This window comes from Agelaius tricolor, unplaced genomic scaffold (genome assembly GCF_023055355.1).
Source record: "Agelaius tricolor isolate 1412-34295 unplaced genomic scaffold, bAgeTri1.0.p SCAF_5, whole genome shotgun sequence".
Taxonomy (NCBI): Eukaryota; Metazoa; Chordata; class Aves; order Passeriformes; family Icteridae; genus Agelaius; species Agelaius tricolor.
In genome coordinates this window covers 2,188,535-2,210,846 of record NW_027269265.1, presented here as the reverse complement: position 1 = coordinate 2,210,846, position 22,312 = coordinate 2,188,535, and the positions used below count along the sequence as shown (strand labels likewise).

General features: G+C 44.4%; 1 protein-coding gene across 1 annotated transcript in view; it reads left to right on the top strand.

The window, feature by feature from the left end:
• MAP4K5 (mitogen-activated protein kinase kinase kinase kinase 5) overlaps positions 1–22,312 on the top strand; it is a 66,148-nt gene that overhangs the window by 17,986 nt on the left and 25,850 nt on the right. The window contains exons 2-8 of the mRNA XM_071426086.1: positions 5,463–5,520; positions 17,516–17,606; positions 18,755–18,819; positions 19,784–19,839; positions 20,293–20,340; positions 20,432–20,474; positions 22,117–22,189. Of these exons, the coding sequence (XP_071282187.1) occupies positions 5,463–5,520; positions 17,516–17,606; positions 18,755–18,819; positions 19,784–19,839; positions 20,293–20,340; positions 20,432–20,474; positions 22,117–22,189 (434 nt within the window). The remainder of the gene's footprint in view (positions 1–5,462; positions 5,521–17,515; positions 17,607–18,754; positions 18,820–19,783; positions 19,840–20,292; positions 20,341–20,431; positions 20,475–22,116; positions 22,190–22,312) is intronic.

Below are 22,312 nucleotides of genomic sequence, written 5' to 3'. Positions count from 1 at the left end.
TATTTGTTTTTTCCAGCTTTAGTTAGAAAGCATTTTTTAAATCTGTCAGATTTATGTAAATCACAGGTGTAAGCAGAATTGAATAGTTAATTGTAATAAACACTAGGAACATTTCTTTAAACTTCTGCATTAGGACATAATTCAGATTCTGTTAGAGTCCAGCAGATCACCATCCACCAAGAATTCCCTGTTTTTGTGGTTTTAGGGCAGCTCCTAAAATGAGAGACATTTCTTTGGGTCACTTCAGCTGGGTGAGGGCTCTTGGTACTGCTAGATGTGAATTCAGAGATGCAGGAAGGTGAATTCAAGGCTCAGTTTGATGATGCTGTGAGATACAAAGAGAAAAACACAGCATAATGGGACTTTGCAACCCACACAGAGCAGGTTAGGAATTCTAAAGTGTCAGAGGTCAGAAACTGGAAAGCAGAGGAGCTTGAGTTTCACTCCCAGGGCATGAGATCAGGTACAGTTAATTGTAAGCAGAACTGTACAGTTAATTGTAATAAACACTAGGAACATTTATTGAAACTTTGCATTGGGATATAATTCACATTCTGTTAGAGTCCAGCAGATCACCATCCACCAAGAATTCCCTGTTTTTATGCTTTTAGGGCAGCCCCTAAAATGAGAGGTATTTCTTTGGGTCACTTAATCTGGGTGAGGGCTCTTGACATGGTAGATGTGAATTCAGAGATGCAGGAAGGTGAATTCAAGGCTCAGTTTGATGATGCTGTGAGATATGAAAAGAAACACACAGCATAATGGGAATTTCCAACCCACACAGAGCAGGTTAGGAATTCTAAAGTGTCCAACTGGAAAGCAGAGGAGCTTGAGTTTCACTGCCAGGGCACGAGGTCAGGCACCTTTGAGGGGATGTTCAGTGCCTGGGGACAAGCAGGCAGCCCTTGAGGCAGCAGCAGCTCGTGGCCAGGGGTGAGTGAAGCTTGGCAAGGGGTGAATAAGCTGGGCAGGCAGGGAGGGAGGGCTGCCACAGGAGCTGCAGTCAGGATTCAATTAATGCAGACACGCTCCAGCAAACAGCTCCTCTCTGAATGGGGCTGCTGATCCAAGGCTGGAGATGAGACAGTGACCATGGGGAGAGGAGAGGATTTCACCATGGAAGTTGAAAATACTAATTTGGAGCCTGTCAGAGGGATGTTGCTGCATGGATCTTCTCTTTCTCTGTGGTTAGGAAGAGGACCCTGAGCACAGATTCAAATATCCGAGATTCCCCCATTTTGAGCGTCTCACATGGCTCAGCACTGTGGACCCCCTGGGCTGGAACTGTTTGGCTTGAACTCTTGAAAACAAATAAAACACAAGTGCAGAGTGCATAACTGGTTCTGAAACCAGTTCTGTGTGTTATTTCTGGTCACTGGCTGCAGAAATGCCCTCCCCAGCCTGTTTTCTCAGGTGTGCTGTTCGGGTGTGCGGTGGGAAGCGCTGCACACAGGGATTGCCACGGGCCTCACCTCGGGTCCCATTGTCCCACAGCAGCTGTTGGGGAAGAAAGTCAAGTCTCAGTGGGAAAACCCAATGATTTTTTTGTGTGTAATCCCACAAAACTCTCCCAGCTCCCCAAAATACTCCTACTAACAGTGCTGTCCCAGTGGGGTGGGATGTGCTCGATCACTACATCAACGCAATGGGATATCCAAAAAAAAAAATAAGAGTACTTGTGTCTGTACTTTGTGTTTTGTTTTGTTTTATTTTGAACACAGATTCCATGTGATGTTCTGCAGTGTTAGTATTCAGCTGCTAAAATATTCTGGAAGAGCTGAGCTCGGTGGGATGCTGTCACTCACCCTCTGTCAGGATGTGGGACAGCTGAAGAGGTGACCAAAAGGCTGCTGCCAAACTCTTCTTTCTCAGTAAATAAACTCTGTCAATGACATTGAGCAAATGAAAATTTGGCTGTGGTTCACCTCATTCAAACACATTCTTGTTCTGATCCCATTCCTGTGTGGCTCACGTTGGAGCTTTGCAATCCTTCTGCCAAAATCCTGCACTTTTAATTTTCATCCTGTAGGGAACATGATCTTCAGCTTTGAGTCTCATGAAATAAAATTAGGATCAATACTAATAAAGGGCAAAAGCTCTGTCTTCCTCTTGGAGAAGGTCTGACAGCAAATATCTTGGAAATTTGGGATCTGCTTCTGTCCTGTGGAACTGGACCACGTTGCTGATGGAGATGTGGACACCAGCACTGAGTCTTTCAGCCTTTAGTGTCAAATAAATTCTTAGGAGATTCTTATATATTGAAGGGATCAAGACCAGAAGAATTAAAGACAATAAGACATCTTATCTTCCTTAAAAGTGAAATATATCATCAAGGTTCATTATATATATGTCATCTTTATGGGATAAATGCATATAAATGATTATTTCCTTTGTCAGTAATAGCTCACAAGATACTGAACAGGTCTGGATAACTTGGCATGGAGTAATAGCTTCCCTGGCCTCTGGCTAATTTCAAAAATTTCAGCTGATTTTACATTGAGACTTGAAATACAGAGGAAATTTCAAGGGATGAGGAGGAGGCAGATTTTTTGCTGTTGGGCTCAGGAAATGTAAATAACATGAGTTGAAGAACTGTAATTTCTCAGTCTGTAGTTCCCCCTCTGCAGTGCAGAATTATATCAATAAGACAGTCTGATAGATCATTAATTAATTTTTCACATTAGGGACTTACATTTGTGTCAAATATAATTTCTAGTCAAATTTCAGGTTTGATTCACAAAGCCAATGATGTTGGCTTTGGTGCCTTCCTGTCTGTGACTTCCTTGGTAACTGCACAGTTCTTAAAAAAAAAAAAAATAGAAGGATGCAAACTGCAGTGACTCGTGGGAAATGAAGATTTCTTTGACTAACACATCCCAGAGTGATCTGAGGAATCCTGATCTGACACTTTTCACATCTAGGTGTGTACAGGGAGAACCAGTTTTTAGCCCTGGCCTTGTTGCATTTTTAATGAGAGCAGTAATTCATTATTGATGGAGTGTTCAGTGACAGGTGGCAGAGGGAAGGTGGAGCTGCTGCCAGCCAAGAGCAGGGAACAGGAGCCTCTGGTGACATTTGGGTGACGTCCCTTGGGAAGCATTTGGGGTGATTTGCTGTGTGCTCACAGTGCCAGTGTCTAGACTGGAGATCTAAAACCATTCCTTATCTGGGAGCATCCACACAGGGATTTTAGGAATCAGGGAATATTTGGGATTTTGCTTTTGGTTCTGGCACAGCAGGAATTAATGATCACGTGTGGTCTTGGTGTCATCAGCTGAAGAATGTGTCTGGTGGAAGAGGGAAGCTGTGGGACCAGAAAACACAGGCAACTTGATAGGTTTAGGTCATAAATATCAGCCCAGTGGGGACTGCTGTGTTCCAGCAGGCAGAGTCTGATGGTTGAAACCCAAAATAGTCCAAGCTATAGATTATATATGAGCTTAGTGGTGATACTGGAAAGCAGCAGGACAGGATTTAGTGGAGCTGTGTCGTGTGTGAGAGCTGGGAGCCAGGAACTGCAGCGTTCCCTGCCTGAACCTTCAGCTCCCAGCCAAGCAGACCTTTGGCAGACTCCATCCATTCCTGCAGGCTTCAGCATGACAGTGGCACTTACTGCTGGTGTGGAAAAGGAATATTTGTGAGGAATATGATCCTTTTAGTACTCCAGAAGTGAGGCTGATACTCTGGAAATGGTGCAGGCCACTTCACCTGAACAGCTGAGCTGCTCCTGGATAAAAGTGTGGATAGTGGAGCACCCCTGGCTTCAGTGAGGCAGAGTCTGTGTCCCTGCTGGGAACATCCCTGTTTCACATTGCTCTAACAGGACCAGAGCACTCCTTTATCCTTTATCCTGATCCTTTATCCCACTGGGATCCACCTGCTCCTTCTGAATTTTGAAGGACACCAGAGATTTTGCTGTGGTCTAAAAAAAAAAAAACACCTCGGTGGGAAGGTGCTTTTAGAAGTGGTGAATGTTTCCTTTGTGGTTTGCAGATGACTCTGAGTGATTTGGTCTGCAGATGTTTGGGTCCTTTGTAGAATTGTTCAGATTCTCTTTGAGATCAGCTTGAGTCATATTTGTGTCCTTGGCCTGCAGTTTGAAACCCATCTCATGTCTTAGCACTGCAGGACTTTGAAAGGCCAATCATTGGGTTGGGTTTGGTTTGGTTTGGTTGGTTGGGTTTGGTTTGGTTGGTTGGGTTTGGTTGGGTTTTTTTCCTGGCTGGAAAGCCTTTCCCTACTTTGAAGCTTGACTAAATACTGATAAAACTCAAGGGTTAATCCTTCAGGCTCTTGATCTTCCTTTTTAAAGGACTTTCTAAACAAGAAGTTTTTAAGACTTCTTGTCCATGCACAGGAGAAGCCTGTTCTGTAATGACTCCCTTCACAGGGTCAAATTTCCTTTACATCCTCATCTTAAGTCCAAATTGATTTAATTTGAAGCCAGTTTTCTCTCCATTTTCTATAATCCACCTTTTCACCAGATTTCAGCTGTTCAGAAGACTCTGCATATTTGTTAGGGTCTAAGAATGAAACAGCTGGGGATAAATTCCTGTAACTCTTGGATGTTCAGCCTTATTAAATCAGGAATAATAGTTCAGCTCTGGTGATGGTGCCTGAATTATTTAGTTACTAGAAAGTGTTCACAAAATCCCCTCTTAAAACTTTCTGTATCTGAGGTTCCTGTGTCATCTTCTTCCAGCACTGAGTTCTCAGTTGAAATTTGGAGCATATCCAGAGAGGACAGTTCTGTAAGGGCTTAATTGGAGCTGCTGCTGCTTCTGAGGAGGAGGAGGAGGGACCAAGGAAGGAGTTTGCAGAGTGAAGTTGTTGCAGGGAGCTGTGACTCATCCCTGGTGCCTCTGCAGTGCCTCTGCTGCCCCTCTCAGTTCCACTTTTGGGGCACACTGAGGGAGGTTCAGATGGGTCAGCCCCTGGTGCATCCTCGAGTCCCAGAAACTTCCCTTAAAAATGGTGTTTGAGAGGGGTGAGCTCTCATTTCCAGGTTCAGGGTGGACATGAGGAGGAATTTCTTCCTCTAAAGGGTGCTCAGGGGCTGCCCAGGGAGGTTTGGAGTGCCCATCCCTGGAGGCGTGCAGGGAATGACTGGATGTGGCTCTCAGTGCTCTGGGCTGGGGACAAGGTGGTGACAGTCACAGATGGGATGACCCTGGAGGGCTTTTCCAGCCTCAGTCATTCTCTTATTTGATGTTTTAAAGTCTGCAAAAGAACTGTCAGGAACACTTCACAATTCCAACCAGGCTGGTGCTGTGCTAATTCCAAGCCCAAATTATCCTCACCCACGTTGGTCTCAGCTTTGCATTGTATTTGTATCAGACAACATCTTATTTTTGCACAATCTGTAAGACTGTGAGGTGCCTTGATTTATGATTAAATCTATCTTAACTATAGCTAAATATCTAAATATCTATCATAACTATATCTTAACTCTCTTGTTTCAGGCTAGAAATCTTCATACAGGAGAACTGGCTGCTGTAAAAATAATCAAGTTAGAGCCTGGTAAGTTTTACATTCTTTCCTGTATTTTTGAATCACATTTTCATTTTTTCCATGTGTTTATTTTCACCCACTGTGAAGTTCTAGACAAAAGAAGTGTTTGGGGTTGGTTTTTTTTGTAGTTTCAGTGGTTAGATGACAGGAAGCCCTGCAGGATGTACCACTGCTCTTGGCTGTGTCATGCTCACTATTTCCTTGTTTGTTCTTATCTGCCTGATCAATTGCTGCATGAAGAAGTGTTGCAATTACACCGTGTTATTGGTACAAAGAGGAGATCAGGGACAGATGGTAAATTGTGAGCTCTGAGCCAGTGGGGAGCTGTGGGAGTTGAAAGGGGGAAGGGATCAGGCAGTGATCCCAACTCCCCCCAAAGGTGCACTGGGAGAAGCAGGGCCCTGTTTTGGATGTGTCATCTTTTCTTTTTGTGCTGGGGGAGGGGGATGGCTCCTGCTGTCCATGGAGTTCCTGCCACTCCTCCTAAAAGCAGGAGAGACCATGGGGATCTCCCTTGCTGCCCAGGAGATTTCCTGAGCTGAAGTTTGAGCTGAGTCCTGCACAGAGAGCTGAAATCTGAAATTGTGTCCTGAGTGGAAATCAGAGAATCACAAAATCCCAGAATGATTTGAGTTGGAAGAGAACTTAAAGACCATCTGGGGCTGAAGGCCTGAGGGGAGGGTTAATTTTTATTTCTGGTTGGTTCTGTGCAGAAAAAGAAATGGGTTTGAAGGCTGGAGGTAGAAAAAGCAGGGGGATACTCGGGGGAGAAGTGAAAATCACTGCCTTTGGGTGCCTGGACTGCTCAGCCCCCCTGGCAGAGCAGGCTGGGTTTGTTAATTGGGCTGCAGTGCTAGGGTTAATTAGGCAGTGGGGACTCAGGGGAATCCCTCACACCCTGTGTGCACTGCTGTGGCCAGAGCTTGGGGCAGTGGGGCTGTGCTGAGGCAGATGATGCTTCAGTACAGAAAAAGGACAATAATAACCCACTGCTACCTTGGAGAGGAGCCTCCTCCAGCACTGTGTCACTGCAGCTCATCCAGATGAAGTGGATCTGGTTTTATTCTGAATTTGAGGGACTGCTTTGGAAGCTGAAGTGAAGCAGAGGCTGAATCCTCTGAGGATAGAACTGAGGGAGGAGCAGGATTCTGCCTTTCCTTGGTGCTGCTTAAGCACTCCAGTGATAAACACAAGACTCTGGCCCCAATTTTAATTAGCACTGATGACCAATTCTTGTGTTTAATTATATTGGTCTGATCACCACAGGGAAGCCATTTTTTCTGGTTTGTTTTGGTTTGGTTTTTTAATCCATCTTCTTTTAAACATTGCCAGCCTGATCTCCATCCATCTCATGTACACCCACAGCCTCCTGGCAGGGATCTTGTTGGGTGTTTGGTTTTTAAGGAGGATTCACAGCATTTATTTACTTACTTACTCCTTTTTCAGTTCTCATGTTTAAAATACTCCAGATTTTTAAAGAAATTATTAATTGGCTGCTACACACTTCAATTTTCTGACTAATTTTAAGGATTTGGAGTAGTTTTTGAAGACTGTAAATTGCAGGGCACTATCAATTCCTGGACCAGGTCAGGAGCTCTTGGAATTCCCTGTGGTGGTTTCCTGGGAAGGGCAGCCCCTCCAAACACCAGCACAAGCTCCTTTCACGCAGTAGGGCACAGCTGGAATAAAATTAATAATAAATTTCCTAAATTAGAGAGTGGAGAAATAGGCTTGGGAGTTACATACAGCATCTTCTGGAGAGGAGGAGGAGAAGGCTCATCAATGGCAATTAATTAGCTGATGGAAAAAGAAGAGCTCCAAACTCAACACTTGATTAATCCATAGACAGGGGAATTGGGAGCAAAAGACAAAAGGCTCTGAAGCAGAGAGTGCTCCAGAGGTGAGGAATGTGCTGAATGAAAGCTGAAGAAACTGCACTCAGTAAAATGGCAGGATTTGAGGAGATACTGCTGGCATGGCAGGGGTGAGTCCTGGCTTGTTCCTGTTCCTCCCTCATCTCCTGCAGGTACTGAGTGAGTACCCAAAGAGAGCTGGAAACAGATCCCAGCATGGATCTGTATTTTATTTCATCAGCTCTTACCTTTGTCTCTTCTCCAGACAAAGAAAACAAACTCAGCTTGGAAGGTTGCTGTCACCAATTTATTTAAATTTGGGGCAGTTCTCTAGGTCTGCTCCCACAGTCACTTGGAGTCAAAATAGTGTTTTTCCCTTTTTTTTTTTAATTTTTTTGGCACAGACTTTGGAGAGCATTAGGCAAAAGTATTATGGCACGCTAATGACATTTCCCAGCATTCCCTGAGTACAAATGCTTCAAATAATTTGGGAGCCAATTCTATTTCAGAAACTAATCCAACTGTACTCAGCAGCACAGCAGCCAAAACTGTCTGAAACACTAAAGCCTCTTCCTTCTATGGGTTTAGCAGATGAATCTAGAGGGGACTCAATACAAAGAGGGAACTGTTTGCCAGTGGAGTTTTCAGCCATGGAACTTTCTCCCTGGGAGAATATCACAAAAAGTATTTTTAAATATGCTAATGTCTGTTTTAAGTGCTGCTGTCATGATAACTGATGTCCTCTGTCGTGTTCAGAACCTTCTGCAAGGTTACAGAAGAATCTCACTGCTGGGTTTTTGGGGGTTTTTTTTTGGTCCAGTGATTGCATTTTCCATTTGAGATCCCAGAAATGGCAATTACCTATTTCAAGTTGGACAGGGAGCTGCAGGAGCAGAGCCATGCAGAGCTGTGAGGTGTGCTCAGAGCTTCCCAGCCAGGTCTGTGTGTGCTGAGCCCTGTGCTTCAGCCAGCTCAGGAAGGGGATTTTCCACACAGCAAAGAGGAGCAGGGTCACAAGGGGGTCTGACCCCTCTGCACCACCAGAGCAGCACAGCAGAGCTGCCCTGCCAGCCCAGGACTTTGGGGACCTCATTTCCCATACAATGAATTCCCCAAAGGAGCTGTGGAGAAGAACCAGCCTGAGGCTGATTTAACCTGAGCCTGAGGCCGATTTAAACTGAGCCTGCTGGGCTTGAACTGTTGTTGGCAGCACCTGGGGTTAAGGAAATATGAAAATAACTTCTCATTAGCACCCACACACCTTCCCTGCCTCGTGCTGTGCGGCCTGGTTGGGTTTGGGATCGTGTCCAGGGCCAAATTCCTGAGGTTCCAGGAGGTCCAGAGCCATTAAAGGCTGGACATGGCCTGTGTGTGCCATCCTCTGTCCCATGTGGTGCTGCCACAGCCTCAAAGCTGCTCAGCCCCACACAGGGCAAAGCAAAGGCAGTGTGGAGTTGGAATCCAGAGTGCCCAGAATTTTAATTACATCCAACTTGTTGAAATGGGATCAGATTTTACTTTGTGTCCTTATAATGAATTTATAATTCACTGTTCTTCTTAAGAAATGTGTGGATCCAGAGGAGGATCCAGGTAGTGCAAGTTTTCACTTAAAACAGAGTTTTTGGGATGGGGAAAGTGGACAGAAGGGGTTGTGGTGGGAGAAGGAAGTCCTGCAAGTAGGGAAGAAGCTGCAAAGTCCCACATTTGAGTTGGAAAGGAGTGCAGAGTGTGACACTTGGGGTGAATTAGAGCACATCATCTGCCTAGATACATCAAGAAAAACAGCAACAGTGAGGAGGGAGTGAAGATCAAAGACTGAGCTGTACAACAGTGGGTAGGTGAGGCAAGGAGAGAGGAGAAGCAGCTGCTAAGAGAGAGGAATCCCAGAATCCCTGAATGGTTTGGGTTGGAAGGGACCTTAAGGACCATCCCAGTCCATCCCTACCATGGCAGGGACACCTTCCACCATCCCAGGCTGCTCCAAGCCCTGTCCAGCCTGGCCTTGGACACTCCAGGGGACAGCACAGCTTCTATGGGCAATACCAGTGATATATTTTTAATTACCAATGATATATTTTTAGTTACCAATTATATATTGAGAGGTTGCTCATAACCAGGACCCAGGCAGAGCAGAAGAGAAAATCCCCAGGGAAATTGTTCTGGTGTTGGACCACTCACTCCAAACTCTGGTGTGCTCCTTGCTGTGGGGCTCATGGCAGCACATCTCCATCAGAAATATTTAGTATCAGCAGAGAGATAATGAGGAGCATCAGTGGTTAGCAGTTGGCAGCTCCATGCCCAGCAGGAAAATCTGCTGCTGGAAACATCACTGTTTCCAAATAGCTGCTGCTGCTTGGAATCAAGTTTCTTGAGTTTCAAGTTTGGGGAATTGAAATTCTTTCTGCCAGACTGCAGGTTTCCATGAGTCCCGTGAAAAGCAGTCTGGATAAAACAGCATATAAAAAATTTCTGTAGAAGATATGGATAAAACAGGATGAAAGATCCTGCATTTTGGGAAAGCCATCCCTTTGACCAGCACAGCCTGAACCTTCCTGAGCTTCAGGAGAGTGGTCTGGAGTGAATGACTGGGATCTATTGGAGCACAGGGGTGTTGGGGAGTCAGCACACACCTCACCTGTGTGAGAGGCTGGGGGTGCTCACCTGGAGAGGAGAAGGCTCCAGGGAGAGCTCAGAGCCCCTTCAGTGCCTAAAGGGGCTCCAGGAGAGCTGGAGAGGAGCTGTAGACTGGGACAAATAGTTTTTATTACATTGCAAGGGCTCCATATTGCCAGAGTTTGGTACCTCCTTGATGTTTCTCATGGGCAGCTCCTCCAGGCACTGACTCTTCCTTGTCCTCACAGCACCCAACTGACCCCAGCTCCCCTCAGCCAACCAATCCACCCTTGTATAACACTCTTCTTACTGGCTACAGCTGTGGCCTGTTAACATCAGGCCTGCTCCTAATCTTTAATAATCAACCCAGCTGCAACTCTTTAGGGGGTAAGATTACTTTCTGTACTACCTTTATTTACTTCTATTCTATCCCCCTACAAATAGTTGTCATTCCCATAGGGATTCCTCTCCTAGTTTGGGAAGTCAGGTTGTTGAAATAAGAAATGTTTGAGGAATGGTCCCAGCAGAGGCTGCAGTGGTGTAACCCTGCTCTTTGTCCTTCAGTGCCCCTTACAAGTGTTCCTCTAATCCTGTTGTTAAATATAATCTAATATTTAAATTATTAATGTTAATTATAGTGTTAAAAATCCCAAATTTTCGCTGTAGTATTACAAACCCCAGGTCAAGCTGCCTGGAGAGGTTTGGGAGTCACATCTCCATGTCCATCAGGAGGTGTCCATCATGTCCATGTCCATGGTGGGACTGTGAGGGAGGCTGGGCAGGAGTGCTGCACCTTGAAGGTCTGTTCCCTTCAGATGTGCCTCTGTCCCACCCTCTGGTGACACTGAGGTGTCTCTGAGTGCCATCACTTCTCTCCTCCCTCTGCTCCCACACAGCACCAGCTGTGAAGTCATGCAGAATAAACCAGTTTAAACCAAAACCCATGAATTTCTTCCCCAAGAAGTCACCTCTTGGACACCAAAAGGATTCACAGCTCTTCCCAAGGGGTTGTTGTGACAAGTGACCTGGGGCCTTCTTGCAGGATGGGAACACTCAGAGCAGTGGAGCAGGTGAAAATATGTGCAGGGATAAACTAAAAACCATGAGGATGAGGAAGGCCCAGAGAGCAGCAGTGCTGTGTGATGGGCACTGGAGCCAGCAGAGCCTTCCTGTGCTGCAGCACCCAGGGAGCAGCTGCTCTCCATCCAGGAGAACCTGGCAGGATCCCTCTACATTCCAGCTGTGCACAGGATCATGAAATCATGGATTAGTTTGGTTTGGAAGGGACCTAAATCTCATCCCATCCCACCCCTGCCATGGCAGGGACACCTCCCACTGTCCCAGGGTGCCCCAGTGTCCAGCCTGGCCTTGGGCACTGCCAGGGATCCAGGGGCAGCCACAGCTGCTCTGGCAATTCCAGCCCAGCCAGGAATTCCCAATTCCCAATCTCCCACCCATCCCTGCCCTCTGGCACTGGGAGCCATTCCCTGGCTCCTGTCCCTCCATGCCTTGTCCCCAGTCCCTCTCCAGCTCTCCTGGAGCCCCTTCAGGCCCTGCCAGGGGCTCTGAGCTCTCCCTGGAGCCTTCTCCTCTCCAGGGGAGCACCCCCAACTCTCCCAGCCTGTTCCACAGGTGAGCTCTGCAAGTAGAATAATTCACAGCAGTTGATGTGCCACCAGTTTCCTCCATGATCGCCCATTTAAATTCAGATTTATCATGAATTTATCATGAATTTAGCAGCCCTTACCTTGCTCAGCTTCTGGGATGGGCTCAGATCCCATCCCATGGCAGGGGCTGGGTTCCTGCAGTCCCCTCCCTGGCAGCTGGGGACAAGCAGCCTCTTGTGCTGTCCAAGGAGAAAATTCCACTGTGGGGCTCTCAGCAGAGCTAAAACCCCACAGCAGACGAGGCTGCAGTGGCTCAGTCCCTGCTCAGTCCCAAACTTTGCAGCATTCCCCTGATGGATGTTCCCACCCAGAGTGCCACACATCCCAAAACTGCCACACATCCCAAAACATCCACACATCCCAAAACTGCCACACATCCCAAAACTGACACACATCCCAAAATTGCCAAAATGGGAGCAGGCAAACCCAATCCTCCAAATTCCCTGTTGTTCACCATCAAATCTCTGACTGCTAAACCAGATTATTCTGTATGGATGTTTTGTCACCTTTGGTCTAATTCTTTTTATCTTGCTGTCTCACTCTCAGTGAAGTATTTTCTACAAATTGTGTCTGGTTTTTTTCCTGCTATCCAAGGATATTTAATTTTTGCCCTATTCCAGTGCCTCTTGCCAAGATTAATACTGCAGCTGCCTGGAAACTCTGAATTGGTTTGTTTTGTATTCATTCTTGTCATCTTTGAGCAGCTATACATCTTCTCTCCTATCTCTGTGTCTCATCTTTCAGAATTATTTCCTCCATATTTTAGCCAATTTTTTCTCGTGGATAAATTTTCTTCTTTCCATCTGTTTGCTACTTCTCTATCAGCTCCCTGTCTTCTTTCTCTTCCAAATCCTTTTTTCCCCCCCTTTCTCTATAAGTAAGCCCCATTTTTTGGATGAATCCTTCATTTATAAATAGCAAATCACAAGATCATCTTTGCTGTCTCACTCTACTACAGGCAGCATCATTCCAAGTCATTCCTGGTGGATTTTGTTGAGTGTTTTCTTCTTTTTTTTTTTTTCTTTTCTTTTTTTTTTTTCATTTGTTAGAAATTTCAACCAAAAATATGCTGGAAATTTTACACCAAAGTAAACATCCCAGATATTTCCCATCCCTGATATTTCTCCAGTTAGGAAAACCTTTTCAACTGCCCAGGCAATGTAGGTGAAGGCAATTTAAGCCCATTGCTGATTACCCTATTATAAAACTGCAGACAGATTATCCCTTCTCCCCACTTCCCTGCCATCTTTTATGTGCATGGAGGTTGTTATCTTCTCACTGTCAGTCCTTTTCTAGCCCAAAGCTCTGCATTCCCTCAATTTCCCTCATTAGTCACAGTTCCTAGAACTGCCCTGGCGCTCGGCAGTGATCCACGGCAGCTCCAGCTGCTGCCTGGGAGGTTTTCCTGTTCTGGGGGTGTTCCCAACAGGATTTTCACATGGGGCAGTCTGGAGTCTTTAATGCACAAGACAGTAATTCTTGTTGGATTCAAATGTTTATTAGTTCTTATTTATGTTTGTCTTGGTTTGAAAAGCCAGGTTTGAAAAGCAGGAGCCTTCCTTGCAATGGAAAATGTAAAACCTCCTCTCTCTGAATTATTATAATTTTGAAATTAAGGGGCTCTCAGGCAAAGATAAGGGAATAGGAATAACAGTTCTTTACTAGGAAAATTAAAAATACAAATGCAATAGTACAAAACCAGAAAACAAATCACTGCCCGAGTCAGAATAGGTCCTGTCGTGCTGTGGGTCAGGGTGGTGGCAGCAGTGCCATTCCATGGTGGCTCAGCCCTCCTGCAGGATAGGAATAACAGTTCTTTATTGGGAAAATTAAAAATACAAATGCAATAGTACAAACAAAGAAAACAAACCCTGCCAGGGTCAGCCCATGCCCTGTCCCCTGTGTGTCAGGGGGTGGCACAGCCCCATCCCATGGGGGCTCAGCCCTCCTGCAGTGCCAGCTGTGGCTCTGCTGGAGCAGGGATCCTGCACAAGGGGGGAGTTTTCCTCTGCAGCTCCAGGGCTGCTGCAGATGGGCCTGGGCTCCCTCTGGCCATGCAGGGCAGCAGAAGCTGCTCCTCTGGCAATGCACTGGGCAAAGGCTGCTGGGCTGTCCCAAAGCTCAGATTGGATCCAGGTAGGAATGCTTGGCTCCTCCCCTGGGCAATGCAGCATCTCCCCATGGGATGCTGGGATTGGATCAGCCCTGCAGGGACACTCAGTGGCCATGGACAGCAGAGATCTCCTGCAGGGAGGATTGGCTGTGGAGAGATAAAGGAAAAACTGCCCCATGGACAGCAGAGAACTGCCCCAGCTCTGACAGATGGGGATGGAGCACACACATATCTTACAAACCAGGACAATGTCACAGCCTCACAAACCCTGAGTTCTGCAGCACTTCACTCTAACAAACTAAAAATGGAGCCCATCTCTCTCTCTACAAGGCCTTTTAAGGATAAATTGTCCAATTAAGAAATGACACCTCAATTATTTTCACTTTTAACCCAATAACCAACCACCCCTGCCCACAATGGGGACTTTTTTATCCAATTACACAAAACCACCCAAACCCATGGAGAAGAAGGAGCAGCCTCACCCTAAAACCTCCATCTTGCTTTATATCTATTATTATATTCTAAAACCCCAAACTCTTACATTTTCCCCCCTGTGATATCTCACACTTCTATTCAAACTCCACACCCACAATCCCAGTTCTGTCATTCCATTTTGGAAGCTTCTCCAGGGCCTCAGGTCAGTGCAGTGTTCTCTTGGGGGCCAGAGCCTGGCAGCACAGAAAGTCTGAAATTCTCAGCAATTCCCAGGGTTCCAGCAGGTCAGGATTCAGCTGTGCTGAAAGGCTGCAGCTGACATTTCAAGGATTCCTTGGTTTGAAGAGGCCACTGGCATTTGGCATTGGATCCTCTGAGCTCATGGACAAGGGGTTGTGGAGAAAGATGGAATTTTTTCAGTGTGGGGTGAGAGGATTTTGCTTTCACTCTTATTCAGATTTACTTTCTTGAAAATGCTTGAATAGTTTGAAAATTCTTCAGTTGTTGTCTGCGAGAATTCAACAATTTCCTTTAGGAAGTTGGTTGGAGAAGTGGGAGGAATGAATCCATGAGATTTAAGCTTGAATTAAAGAATCTTATAAAAATTATTGAGAGGGACTTTAAACAAGGATGGAGGGACAGGACAGGGGAGTGGCTTTAAACTGGGAGAGGGTTGATTTGAGCTGGATATGGGGGTGGAATTCCTGACTGGGAGGGTGGGGAGGGGCTGGGCTGGAATTGCCAGAGCAGCTGTGGCTGCCCCTGGATCCCTGGCAGTGCCCAAGGCCAGGCTGGACAGGGCTTGGAGCCACCTGGGATGGTGAAAGGTGTCCCTGCCATGGCAGGGGTGGGATGGGATGGGATTTAAGTCCCTTCCAACCCAACCCAGTCCATGATTCTCTAAACTCAGGAATCTTCACTCACAGTGATCATTTATAACCAGGATGTGTGAATCCAAGCAGAGCTGTAGCTGCAAGGAATCCCTAAACCAAGCCCAGTGTGAAATCTGTGCTAATTTTATGGAAATTGTGTTGCCTTTTCTCTTTTTCATTGGTTAAAAAAATACTACTGATGTTTATAAAAAGCCTCTTGACATTTGAAAGTTCTCTACTACTGTTTTCCTGCCCCAGTGAAGTGTTTCTTCACATAATTCAACATCAAGAAGCCCTTGAGGATTTACTTAAATCAGTCAGGGGTGGATTCCTGTGAGTTGGTTCCCTTTAACTTTTGTATTTTGTAGTTATTTTCTTAAATGAAAGCCTGGCAGTCGCTGGGACATAAAGGTTGTGATGATTTCTTTTATAACACACTGGTACTTCTTTTGCCAGGGACACTGTTCTCAGGGAAGCTGCCTCACAGCTCAGCAAATACAAACATCTGCTTTAAAAGAGGTTATTAAAAAATATTAGCTGTGCTGCTACTTAAATAAACACGTGAAGAGTTCAATTTACACCAGTGCTTGAATCCTCTTGGACTTGTCAAAATCATCTCAATTAAAGGGAGCAGGATAAAGCTCTTCATGTTTTCTGGGTTGGACATCCCTGACTTTAATATAGGAGGGAATTTTACTGGGGAAACTTGAAACAAAAGTAAACATCCCAGAATAATTTGAATTTCAAGGGACATTAAAGCTCATCCCATTCCACCCCTGCCATGGCAGGGACACTTCCACCATCCCAGGCTGCTCCAAGCCCTGTCCAGCCTGGCCTTGGGCACTGCCAGGGATCCAGGGGCAGCCACAGCTGCTCTGGGCACCTGTACCAGGGCCTGCCCACCCTCCCAGCCAGGAATTTCTTCTTCATATCCCATCTAAATGTCCCTTTCTCCAGCTCAAAGCCATTCCCCTTTGTCCTTCCATGTCAAAGGATGAAAAAAGTTAATAATATATAAAATAATGAAAGCAGAGCTGCAGGGTTTGAGTTCAGGATTCTGGGGAGAACATCCTCTGCTTGGAAATTCTCTCAAGGGGATTTATTACCTGTATAAATACAAACAGAAATTGCATCTCTGAAATTATTGCTTTTTAAATTTACAAAAAATTATCCTTTTATGTTAAAGTGGCAGATCATGCCCTGCTCATAATGGATTTTTTAGTAGATCCTTTTTTTTTCACCAAAAAAAAATATATTTAGGATGTGCCAATGTGCACAACCCCCCAACCCCCCCTCCTGAGCTCTGAGTCAGCTGAGTGGGTGTGCAGGCTCATATGCTCCATCCAGGTCCCTTGGGAATGAAATATTCCTCACAAGCAGCCATAACCAGCCTGTGGAACGTGGGCTCCACTCCTTCCAGGCTCTGCAATTCCAGCAATCCTCACTCCTGTTGGGAGCCTTGTGCTGGGAGCAGCTGGATGGAAACAAAGCTTGAAAAGTAAATTTGGAATTTACTCCCGTCCCTCCCTGGATCCCTGTGCTGCTTTCCTGGAGCCCTCTGAACTCATGGATCATTCTCAGGCCACCAGCTCTGGTGGTCTTCAAGAAATATTTGTGCAAGCCCTGCTCTCTTGGTCTTCAGAAAATACCTGTGCAAGCCCTGCTCTCTTGGTCTTCACAAAATACCTGTGCAAGCCCTGCTCTCTTGGTCTTCAGAAAATATTTGTGCCTCACTGTTGGAGCTCTGGATGCTGAGGATTTCAGAGTTTCTGTGCTGCCAGGCTCTGACCCCCAAGAGAACACTGCACTGACCTGAGGCCCTGGAGAAGCTTCTAGAATGGAATGACAGAACTGGGATTGTGGGTGTGGGGTTTGGATAGAAGTGTGTGATATCACAGGGTGGGAAACTTAGAAATTGGGGTTTTAGATTAGTAATAGATATAAAGCAAGATGGAGGTTTTAGGGTGAGGCTGCTCCTTCTTCTCCATGGGTTTGGGTGGTTTTGTGTAATTGGATAAAAAAGTCCCCGTTGCAGCCATGGATGGTTGGTTATTGGGTTAAAAGTGAAAATAATGGAGGTGTCATTTCTTAATTGGACAGTTTATCCTTAAAAGGCCTTGTAGAGAGAGAGATGGGCTCCATTTTTAGTTTGTTAGAGTGAAGTGCTGCAGAACTCAGGGTTTGTGAGGCTGTGACAGAGATAAGAACTGATAAACATCTGACCCTGAACCATCATCTCGAGTGCCTTCAGTCCTGACCTTGACAGAGGTGGAAAAAGAATCCAAGCCCAGCACCTGAGCAAAGCTCAGCACAGGGGATCCAGCTGGGGGGATTGGTGCTCCAGGGTTTGGCCAGGATTCAGACCCTTGGAACGTTTTCCCAAATGCTGTGCATCCCTGCAGAGCTCTCTGGACGTTCATGGTGTAACCCTGGCTGCTTCCTGTTTTGCAGGAGATGACTTCTCCCTGATCCAGCAGGAGATATATATGGTTAAAGAATGCAAGCATTGCAACATAGTCGCCTATTTTGGGAGTTATCTCAGGTAAATCCCAATTTTTATCTCAATATTCCTGCTGGTTCTCTCCTAAAACAATCCCAGTCTGGTTTAGTCCTGTATCCTCATTAAATCTTCCTCCAGAGGTTGAATTGCCCTTGGTTTTTTGTTGTTTTGGTTTTTTTTTTTTTTATTTTTAAAGCCAACCCAATTGGCTTTAAAAACCAAAAGTGACTAATATTTTGTTTTCTCTGCTGGCCAAAAGGCTGGAATATTTTTATCACTAGGAACAGAAAGAAACATTTCCCTTGGAGACTCTTGCAACATATCCAGTCCTACTCACACATTTATCAGCTCTAATATAGGAGCAGCTCATTATTTCTCTAGAGCAGAATTGCCTTTGGATATTTTATTTAATTATAGTTGTCTGGGCCATGAAAGTATGGCTGGGGAGTTAAAAATCTGAGCTGCTGGAAATAACATTTCTCACAGTTCTGGTGCAACAGAGGCAGAACCAAGGTTGTGTCATTAAATATTCTACAGGAAAATATTAAATATTAAATGTTATACATTAAATGTTATACAGGAATTCAGGGAATATTCTCAATTTGTGTGCAACTCTGCCATTTATCAATTGGCTCTGTGGGAATGTGAATCTGCACTTTGCCTGCTTGGTCTTTTTTCTGTGAGAATTCATCTTTTTCTTGGAGGGCTGTATTTATATAATCCCTGCAGCCCAAATGGACTCAATTTGAACTAAATTTCTAATTCTGAATTTAGGAGAGCTTTTTAGATATAATGAGGTAATTTCAATTTAAGATTGAAACACTGAGTTTAATTGATATTTAATGTAATTTTGCTGATAGCAGATAAACCTCAGGTGTTTTATTGCAGAGTTAAAGCACCACCTTTTATGTTTAAAGATGTTTAAATATTTCTCAGGGGACTTTGGCATAAAACTTATGTTTTGATTGGTGAAAATTATATTTTTATATTTTTATATCAATATTTTTATATTGATAACATGAGCATTTATATTAATAACACGAGAATTTTTAATAATAACAGTGTAACTGCTGGTCATGTACCAGAATGTGTATTTTTAACAGTGAGTGATCAAAAATGATAGAAAATAATTGAAATGATGATGTTCTGCATCCAGATCAGTCAGGTTCTGATTGAATTTTGTTTTGTAGCCGTGAGAAGCTGTGGATATGCATGGAATACTGTGGTGGGGGATCCCTCCAGGACATTTACCACGGTACTTGGCCAATTATTTTCACTTTTTTTACTTTGGGAAGCTTTCTGCAAAAAGAAAAATAAATAAGAAACCTGCAGGGAACAGTTGGCACTGGATGTGGGGGTTTTTGGGGGGCATAAAGTGGTTTTTAGCTACAGTGAATGGATTTTGAGAGCACTTTCCAGATAGGGTGAGCAGCATTTTTAATATTTTTAATATTGACATCATATTTGACATTTAATATTTGACATTTTATGGCAGAACAGTTGGATATGGACACTGTGCATGGGGTGAGGAAGGAGTTTTCATTGGGAAATCTCAAAATTTGAGCTTTAAAGGGGAAAAATGACTTTTATTCCTCCCCCTGGGAAATACCATCTCACTTCTGTATTATTTTCCTTCCTGAAGTTTCATCTGGAGTTGTTGATGCTGTAGAATAATTTATTGGAATTGTTGGAAAAACAGCTGGGGACTTGCTGTGCCTTTAAATGATAGCACTGAATTTTTGGATGCCTGAGCTCTTTCTGCTTTATTTTTCAACTATTTAGTACCAAAAAAAACCCAGTTAAAAACAATTTTAAAAGAATTGAAACAATTTAAACCAATTCCAAGCCCTTTAGACAGTCCCTGATATGAAACATTCCCATTTCTTAAATAAAAATATTAGCAGATGTCACTTTTAGTTTCCTGATAACAACAGAGTACTACAAAATCACTCATAAAATAATAATTAGATGCTGTGAAAGCAGGTTTTCTTCTCTCTGTGGGTATTGTCCTCTGTGGTGGTGCTGTTTGGGGTTTTTTTTTACAGAAAGCTTTCTGTAAAACAAGCAAACAAACCCCTCTTTTCAGCTCAGTGCACAATGCAGATCATGTAAAACCAGCCTTTAGCTTTGGCATGGCCAAATCACTTCTTGGCTGCTTCACAGTGTTATTATTTATGTGCTCTGTGCTGTAAAGTTAATTTTTAAATCTTTATTTCCAGTAACAGGACCTCTGTCAGAGCTGCAAATTGCTTATGTGTGCAGAGAAACTCTACAGGTACTGTACTTGTGCAGGTGCACAATGAAGTGTTTATTCCATGGAAATAAAGCAGATACAGAAAATTGGTTCCATTCCAGCATTTCTATTGGGAATCAAGCAGACACCAATTCACCAGGGGTAACCTGTTGTTTCCCATACTGTAAATAAAATGACCAAGAAATTCTAGTGTGATATATTTACTTATATTTGCTTAAATTTTGAACTGCCTGCCTGCCCTGTGGTGGTAAATTTAATGATGCGTGGGGGTAAAATATTGCAACCAGATAAATAAAATTCATTTTGTGAGTGCTGATAGCAAAGAATTACAAAATGAAGCTTCCCTTATCTGCAAATCTCAAATGTCTCCATTTCCAAATCAAAGAGATTGAGAAAATTAAATTTATTAAACAGAATAGGCTTTGTGGGATGTTAACAAATGGCAGAATAATTCATTGTGTCTTTTATTTCCAGGGTCTTGCTTATTTACACATGAAGGGCAAAATGCACAGAGATATAAAGGTAATAACTTGGAACCTTGAGAAATTGATCTTACAGTTCCAAGTGCAGGGAAAATATTCCTGATAAAGATTCTGAATTTATTTTGTTTTAGGGTGCAAACATTCTCCTAACAGACCATGGAGATGTTAAATTGGGTGAGTTGCCTGAGTTCTGTAATATGGATTGAATTTCATTTCATTTATGGAGCCATGTGGATGTGGCACCTGGGGACAGGGGGCAGTGCTGGGGAAGGGCTGGACTCCATAATTTAAAGGTTTTTCCCAACCTAAATGATTCCATCATTATTTGGGGCAATAGATGGTGCTAGAAGGTGATGACAAAGTGTGTATCCATGGCTAGGCTGTGGAGGAGATGAGAAATTTTGTATTCTGTCAAGAAATTACAGATAATTTCATCATTCAACCGCTGAGCCTTTCAGCCTCCCAGATTTTCTTGGAATTTGCCAGGCTGCCATTACCTGGATGTTACTTTTATCCCTCAGAGCCTTTCAGGATCCTCTTTTTGGGGCAGCCTCTGCAAAAGTAGGGTCTGATCCTGGCTCTGTGTGTGGTGTTGGGCAATTCCACAAAGGTGGAGGAGAGGAAAACTCCCAGGTCTGCAGGGAGAAGCTGCCATGGGATGTCACCATGTCACCATGCCATGGATGCCACCATCCCTGCCATAAGATATCACCATCCCATAGATGCCACCATCCCATGGATGTCACCATCCCATAGATGCCACCATCCCATGGATGCCAATATCCTATGGATGTCACCATCCCATGGATTCCACCATCCCTGCCATGAGATGTCACCATCCCATAGATGCCACCATCCCATAGATGTCACCATCCCATAGATGCCACCATCCCATGGATGTCACCATCCCATAGATGCCACCATCCCATGGATGCCACCATCCCATGGATGCCAACATCCCATAGATGCCACCATCCCATGGATTCCACCATCCCCTGCCATGGGATGTCACCATCCCATAGATGCCACCATCCCATAGATGCCACCATCCCATGGATTCCACCATCCCACAGATGTCACCATCCCCTGCCATGGGATGTCACCATCCCTGGATTCAGGGCAGCTGTGCCTTAGCTCAAGCTCCAGCCCCCTGTGGAGAAGCAGGAATGCTGTGTTGGGAAATGAAAGCTTTTTAAAAATGAAAAAAATTGAGTAAAACCTGAAAAAATGGAGTAAAACCCCAGCACTGAGAGGAGGTTGCACTCCCTGCATTAAACTTGGCATACACAGGGGTACCTCCTTTTGCCTTCTTGCATTTTCCCAAGTTATCCTGCAGCTTTCATGCCACCAATCAATCAATCAATCAATCAATCAAAATAAAATGGATTTAAATGATTTTTGGCTCTGCAGGACCACCTGATGTTTGAGAGCTCTGGAGGCAAGGGATGATTGGCCCCTAGACAGTGTCCAGGGCAGAGAGCAGCTGCCCCATCACAGTTCCTCCATAAATAAAACACAAAAAGTGCCTTTTCCAAGGCATTATGCTGTTTTTCCTCTTAAATTGAATATCCAAAAATTCTGGTGGATGTATTGTGAGATGGAAAAAATTATCTAAGAGAGGAACTGTGTGTAGAAAGAAAACTCTTTGAAGTCATGTCAGTGAAGACATAAGTGATCTTATTATCAATCTTCAGCTGCTTCCCTAATGAATTTTTAATTTGCATGAAACACATGATTGTTCTTTCTTTTAACACTGTAAGATTGGGGTCTTCAGCTGTGATTTCTAAGGCTCTGATGGTTTGATTTTATTTTCCAGCTGACTTTGGGGTAGCAGCAAAAATAACAGCCACTATTGCAAAGAGGAAATCCTTCATTGGCACCCCTTACTGGTAAGAAGCCACTTTGGTTGCTGTGCTGCAAAGCTGAGCCTGTATTTATGCCAAAAATCCTCAAATACACACATATGTCTGTAGAAATTGCATCAATTCCCTTTCTTCCAAGTAAAATGCCCA